The sequence below is a fragment of the Meleagris gallopavo genome, chromosome 25 (assembly GCF_905368555.1).
Source record: "Meleagris gallopavo chromosome 25, MGAL_WU_HG_1.1, whole genome shotgun sequence".
Classification (NCBI taxonomy): domain Eukaryota; kingdom Metazoa; phylum Chordata; class Aves; order Galliformes; family Phasianidae; genus Meleagris; species Meleagris gallopavo.
Genome location: NC_139428.1, coordinates 5,278,638 through 5,285,431, shown reverse-complemented (window position 1 = coordinate 5,285,431; position 6,794 = coordinate 5,278,638). Strand labels below are relative to the sequence as shown.

At 56.4% G+C, this 6,794-nt stretch overlaps 1 protein-coding gene across 1 annotated transcript; it reads left to right on the top strand.

Annotated features, from left to right (window-relative positions):
- The first annotated feature begins 1,830 nt into the window (after positions 1-1,830).
- Positions 1,831-6,584, top strand: YARS1 (tyrosyl-tRNA synthetase 1). The gene is made up of 13 exons (XM_085208855.1): positions 1,831-2,022; positions 2,187-2,333; positions 2,414-2,589; positions 2,786-2,915; positions 3,083-3,163; positions 3,501-3,593; positions 3,782-3,917; positions 4,137-4,222; positions 4,363-4,498; positions 4,813-4,907; positions 5,068-5,261; positions 5,385-5,526; positions 5,768-6,584. The coding sequence occupies exons 1-13, from the start codon at positions 1,966-1,968 to the stop codon at positions 5,876-5,878; spliced, it is 1,584 nt and encodes a 527-aa protein (XP_085064981.1). The 5' UTR covers positions 1,831-1,965; the 3' UTR covers positions 5,879-6,584.
- Positions 6,585-6,794: the final 210 nt, after the last annotated feature.

Here is a 6,794-nt window from a genome sequence, read left to right as displayed (position 1 = left end):
GCTCACGCCCTTTTCACTGACACCACACATATTTTGGCTGAGTGCTTTTTCTAGCTACACACTACTCATATTTCAAGCAATCATCTGCCAAGATTTCCTGGATCGCTTCCTCAATTGAACGGACAATACCCTCATTCAGTGTCTGACACATCCAACAAGGGGCTGTTTGGTTCACCATCACCAGAACTCCTGGCTGTAGCCACAGGAGTGGCTGCATCATTGTGTCTTCAACACAAAACTGGCAATGAAGCCATCACAGACAGAATCATTTGGAAAAGGAGGGGATCCTCGAAAGCAGGTATGGCCTGGGGAAGAGCAGCAGTTCCCCTGATGGAGTGATACAGCAGCGATTCAGTACAGCTTTATTAACTGACTCTTAGACCTGAAGCTGCCCTGGGGAACCCAATAGACTTCTGATGCAGTGTAACTGGGAGGGCTCTATTACTAGCTGAGACTTAGGGAGACAAAGCCATTCTCTTAGCTAGGTGAGACTCACACTGACACAGAACACCCAGCAATCCTGCAGACTTCAGCATCTCTGACACCAGCCTGTCTCTAAATTCACTAGCTCAGATCCTGAGAGGTACTGCTGGCTGAACAGCCACGCTGTTCCATAATTCTAAGAACTTGATTTCATATCTTCCTTTAGTACCTGTTCAAATGAATATAAGCTGTTCTCATACAAGAAGAATTAACTAATAAACACCTTTTCCTAAGTCAATTATTCACTGCTGTAACCATCGGGTCCTCATTACCTCTGTCTTTTCTGGTTCTTAACAGCACACACCAACAACCAGCCCTCATCCTACATTCTCTCGCACACCCTATGGCTTCACCAGCAAGACCAATACGAGCCCCAGTCCAATACCACCCCCTGCAAACCTGCTATAGATCAGCCATACTCACACCTGAAGCCAATATTCATTAATTACAACCCTCACCAGCCGACATTTGAGTTACCCAGCACTCCTTCAGCATTCCAGTCTCGTGGGCCCGAACTGTTCCCCAGCCCTCACCTCCACGCTCAGTAACCAGCAGCGTTCTCCAGCCTAGGAAAAACCCAAGCAATGGAAGAACTGTTCCACGTGAGTCACTCAGAGGCTCACACAAAACGAGTGTTACAAGGATAGATCAGAAGATAAAAACCTTCCTGTAAAATTCAATAGCTTAAGAACGTCCACAAACAAAACCTGCTGTTATTTTTGAGAAAGTGAACGGTGACGCAAACCTCGGGCGCTGGGAATCTCACAGCAGCAGCTGTGCTCGGGGAAGGCATTTTCTGTCCTCTGCGACATCAGATTGAAGGAACACTTTTTGTCTTTCCTTCGCTTTTCTATTTATTGCTTTCTCAAGAGGAAATCGCCCACTCCAGAAATAAAAACCACCGGTTTTGCTGCTTCCCCTCATCAGCCCATCCAAATAAGAGGAATCGGTGCAGCCAGAGCGACTGCACGTGGATAAAACCAGCCGAGGCAGGGCAGCCCCGAGCGGCGCAATGCGCCCGCGGGCGGCACGGCAGAACCGGAGCGAGCGCAGAGGCGGCGATGACGGGGCTCCCAACCAGAAAGGACTTAAAGAACCAAACGTCTGTTTGTCAGAACGGCTTAGCGGGCAGGAGGCGCTTCCTTCACTGCCGTACCCCAACCCCACAGCGCCGTGCCGAGCCGCAGGGTGCGCTGGCACCCGGGAAACGTTCCGTAACGGACTAACGGCCCGACCCGCCGCCATCTTAGCGGCACGTGCAGCCGGACCCGCCCCGCCCCCTCCTGATTGGCGGAGCGCGGCCCCGCCCTCCCCGGATTGGCGGAACGCGGCCCACGGGCAGCTCGGCTCTCCGAGGGCGGAAGTGACGTCAGAGAGACGCCGGCGAGCGCCGAGCGGGGCTGATGCAACCGGCGCGCGGTGGGTGAGGCGCGGCGGGCGGCCCGGGCTGTGCGCAGCGCTGTCGCATCCCTTCCCGCCGCCATGGAGACCGCGTCCGGCCCGCAGGAGAAGTACCAGCTCATCACCCGCAACCTGCAGGTACCGGGGCGCGGGCCGGGCCCCGTGCTGAGGGATGGGGCGGGCCGGGCCCCGGGCACGGCGATAGGAGCGCCGCCTCAGCCCGCGGCCGGGCCCCGCCGCCGGGCCTCGTTTCGGGGCTCCTCGTCCGCCTCAGCCCGGCCGCTCTCGGGTTTCTCTCGCAGGAGGTGCTGGGTGAGGATAAGCTGATGGGCATCCTGAAGGAGCGGGAGGTGAAGATCTACTGGGGCACCGCCACCACGGGCAAGCCGCACGTTGCCTACTTCGTGCCCATGTCCAAGATCGCAGACTTCCTGAAGGCTGGCTGTGAGGTGCGAGGCCGGCCGGCAGCGTTCCCCCTGCGCTGTGCGTCTTCTGACAGGCCGTGCTGACTCTGTCCCCTCTTTACCAGGTGACAATCCTCTTTGCTGACCTCCACGCTTATCTAGACAACATGAAGGCCCCCTGGGAGCTGCTGGAGTTGCGCACTCGCTATTATGAGAATGTGATCAAAGCCATGCTGGAGAGCATTGGAGTGCCCCTGGAAAAGCTGAAGTTTGTCCGAGGCACGGACTACCAGCTCAGCAAGTGAGTTCTGAGCTGCTGGTCCTCTGTGCAAAGGAGAAGCTGGTTTGGGGCTCTGCTGTCATTCCCAAGCCTGCTCCCAGGCACTGTCATTCAGGGAATAAAGCGAAGGTGCCTCCAGGCTGCTCTCAGTGGTCAGCACCAATATTTATGCAGCTGTGCCTCTGCCTGGTGCTGACTGTGCTGTCCCTTCCCATAGGGAGTACACGTTGGATGTGTACCGTCTGTCATCTGTGGTGACGCAGCACGATGCGAAGAAGGCAGGAGCGGAGGTGGTGAAGCAGGTGGAGCACCCTCTGCTGAGCGGCTTGCTCTACCCAGGCCTGCAGGTGGGTGTTGAGGCTGCCTGGCAGAGTACATATGCTGAGGAGGTGCTGGGCAAAGCCAGGACTGTGCCTGGGCCGATCCCGGAGCACAGGCAGGGCCTCCAAAGGCTGAGTGAGCTGGAACATGGAGTCCTGGGGCCAAGCTCAAGGCTGTCTGTGTCTTTCCTCAGGCCCTGGATGAGGAATACCTCAAGGTCGATGCGCAGTTTGGTGGAGTTGATCAAAGGAAGATATTCACCTTTGCAGAGAAGGTTAGGAATGGGGGTGTTTGAGTCCCTTGTGATTCCAGCGCGGGACTCGGAGTCTCACTAATCCACTGGGAGAAGCATCACTGTGATTTCAGTTAGTGTCACAGGGCTCTTAGCAGCTCCTGCTGCTGCGCTTGTGGTCCACGGGGCTGTGGTGTGCTAGGCAGGGCTGCCGCATGTTCCGGGCAGTGGCTGTCAGGACCATGTGAACCCATGATAGCTTTCTGGGTCTCATTGCCATGCTCAAGGTTATGTGGAGCCAGGAGCAAACACGGAGCATGGATTAAAGCTGATATGTAGAGTAGCATTGTCCATGACTTATTTCCTTGCATTTTCCCAGTACCTTCCTTCCCTGGGCTATGCCAAGCGCATCCATTTGATGAATCCAATGGTTCCCGGTCTGACAGGCAGCAAAATGAGCTCATCAGAAGAGGTTGGTTCTCGAATGGTGGTTGGGGCTTTGCAGGGGCACGGGCTCGTGGCTGGGGATGAGAGACTGCACCCTGAGAGATGGAAATTTCTCACTTCACTCATGCTGAGGTCTAAGAAAAAGGTGCAGCAACACCTGCATGAGTTATTTCTTTTGGGCAAGAAAAGGGCTATGGAAATTTCTTCCTCCAGGACTCAAAAATTGACCTTCTGGACCGCAAAGAAGACGTGAAGAAGAAGCTGAAGAAGGCTTTCTGTGAGCCAGGGAATGTGGAGAACAATGGTGTCCTGTCCTTCATTAAGCACGTCCTCTTTCCCCTCAAGTCAGGTGAAGTGCTCCCCACTACCGGGTGTTGGGGTCACTTTTTCCTATAGGCAAAAGGAGGGGGCAGGAGTATACAATCCCTAACACTGACTGCACCCTGCACACCCTCTTGCCAGCTCTGCTGCAGCTCCCTTAGCTCTTGGCCAGAGTGGGGTGGTTTATTTGGCTGAGCAAAGGGAGCCTCCCCTGGGCTTAATTTGAGCCTTAATCTGTGTCTCACAGAGTTTGTGATTCTGCGAGAAGAAAAATGGGGAGGAAACAAAACATACACAGCCTATGAAGCTCTGGAGAAGGACTTTGCTGAGCAGGTGAGTACAGTGAGGGACTGAACGCCTTCCTTGTCCCTGAGGCTCCCACGAGCACTTTGGGAGGGCTCAGAGCAGCACTGGGAGATGGAAATCCACACTGGGGGAAAGACACAGGGACCTGTCTGCTTGTCACGATACAGGTTGTGCATCCTGGAGACCTGAAGAACTCTGTGGAAGTGGCCCTGAATAAACTGCTTGACCCCATCAGAGAGAAATTCAACAGCCCGGAGCTGAAGAAGTTGACCAGCGCAGCATATCCCAACCCATCCAAAGCAAGTAAGGAGCTGCTGGAAAAAATGGGGCTCTGGCCATGCGGGGCCGGGTAGGAGGGAGTCTCTCCAGGGCCATTCTTGGAGAGCATTTGCAGGGTGAGGAAAGGCCAGTGCTGCTGGCCTGCTCCAGTGAGAGATGGCAGAAGGCATCTCTGAGAGGACAGCAAAGTGGAGGAGGGTCTGCTGTGGTGTGTGCAGACAAACAGGGAATTCAGGAGCCTCCAAGTCCAGCAAGTGGGGGTCATTGTGTGCTCCCTAGGACTTGGCCAGCTCCCAGCATTTAAGGTGAATGGTGCAACTGTTCCCTTTGCACTGTAGAGCCTGCAGAGAAAGGCACCAAGAACTCAGAGCCAGAGACTGTTGTCCCATCTCGGCTGGACATTCGTGTTGGCAAAGTGATCAGTGTGGAAAAGGTACGGGCACGATGGGAAGAGGGGAGAACCTTCCCACAGGGTGAGAAGGGCACTCAGTGTATGGGGAAAGGTGAAGGGGAGGAGTCTGCCCCCCCCCTTTTTTTTTTTTTTTGTCACCCTAGACCCCTTCTCTGCTCCTTACCTTGCTTTTACTTGCCAGCACCCAGATGCTGACAGCCTGTATGTGGAGAAGATCGATGTGGGTGAGCCTGAGCCCCGCACTGTGGTCAGCGGCCTGGTGCAGTTTGTCCCTAAGGAGCAGCTGCAGGACAGGCTCGTGGTGCTGCTTTGTAACCTCAAGCCCCAGAAGATGAGAGGCGTGGAGTCCCAGGGCATGGTGCTGTGTGCCTCCAGGTGAGAGGGGAATCGGGGCAGTCCCCTCTAGGGGTGCAGTCTGGATCCTCAGAGCCCGGCAGTGCCAAGGGGCAGGTGGGCACTGCCTGGGGGTGACTCTGCTTCCTGTGTACTCCTCTGCAGTGTGGGAGAGCCACGGCAGGTGGAGCCCCTGGACCCACCTGCTGGGTGCTGTGCTGGGGAGCGTGTCTACGTGGAGGGTTACGAGGACGGGGAACCCGATGATGAGCTCAAGCCAAAGAAGAAGGTGTTTGAGAAGCTACAGGTGAGGGGCAGTGCTTGGGGCTGGGCCATGGCACAGAGCAGTCGAGCTGAGGGCTGGAGCTTCAGGCACTGAGAGGGGCATGCTGACGGCCGTGTGGATGCCACTGTTCCCATCACTGGGTGACTTGAGTTTGCCTGCTTGCTGCCCGTGTCATGGTCAGTGAACCTTCAGGCAGCATCCAAGGCAGCCGCAGCCTGTGTGCATCCCAGGCCTGACCCCATTCCCCTGCTCTGCTCCCCAGGCTGATTTCCGCATCTCTGAGGACTGCATCGCTCAATGGAAGGAGAGAAACTTTCTGACCAAGCTGGGGAGCATCTCGTGTAAAAGCCTGAAGGGGGGGAGCATCAGCTAACAAGCACCAGAGCCACGGCTCACACCTCCTGCCTGGCCCCTCCACCCCTCCATCCAGCCTCTCCTTCCCAGTCTCTGCCATCTCCTTCCCCGGCACCTTGAACAGGGGCTTAGCCCTTTGGGACCTGGCAGCTCTGGACCTGAATTTGCAGTCTCCCATGCACTGTAACAGTGAGAGGCTGCTGGAGAGCTGGCCCAAACATCTTCGCCTTGGGTCTACTCAGCCTGCATCAGTACCTCTGCTGTGGGCCAGAGGTGGGGCCTGGCAGTGGCACCACATCTAAGGGACCTGTATTTCTTGTGCCCATGTCCTCTGGCTCATCACTGAGGTCACTGGCTCGCTCCCCATTGTGCCATGGACTAGAAACCTGCTTGCTGGTTCCATCTCTGGGACAGCATGTGCAGGCACTGCCATAAGGGTTGAAAGGGAAAGCTGCTGATCAAACCTGTGTTGCTGCTACCAGGGTGGGGGACAGCTGCCTGGCAGCCAGGTAGTTCCTGTCCCCTGCTCTGCTCTGCTCCGTGCACAGCCCATCTGGGGCAGGGGCTGCTGCCTGTGAGCCAGGAGCCCAGGGCACCCCCCTGCCGCACCAGGTCTGACCTGAGCCCGTGGCAGGCTGGGGCAGGGTGGGGTGGTAGGCCTTTAAACACTGACTCGGGAACCATCTGTCTGTCATAAACCCAAATAAAATGTCAAGCTGACAGCACCCGGGTGTGTCCGTCTGTTCAGGGGGCGATGGCTATGCCTGCTCCTGTGTTTTAGGCGCTGCCAAAGATGGAGCCCAAGCTCTCTCCTTCTGTGGGGACCAACAGGCCAGGAGTCAGCCCCTCCGGGGTCTTTGTGTGCCCCAGAGCTACACAGCACTGAGATGCGGTGAGGCTGAGGTTGGCAGCAGCCAGGATCTAAAGCCAGGAAG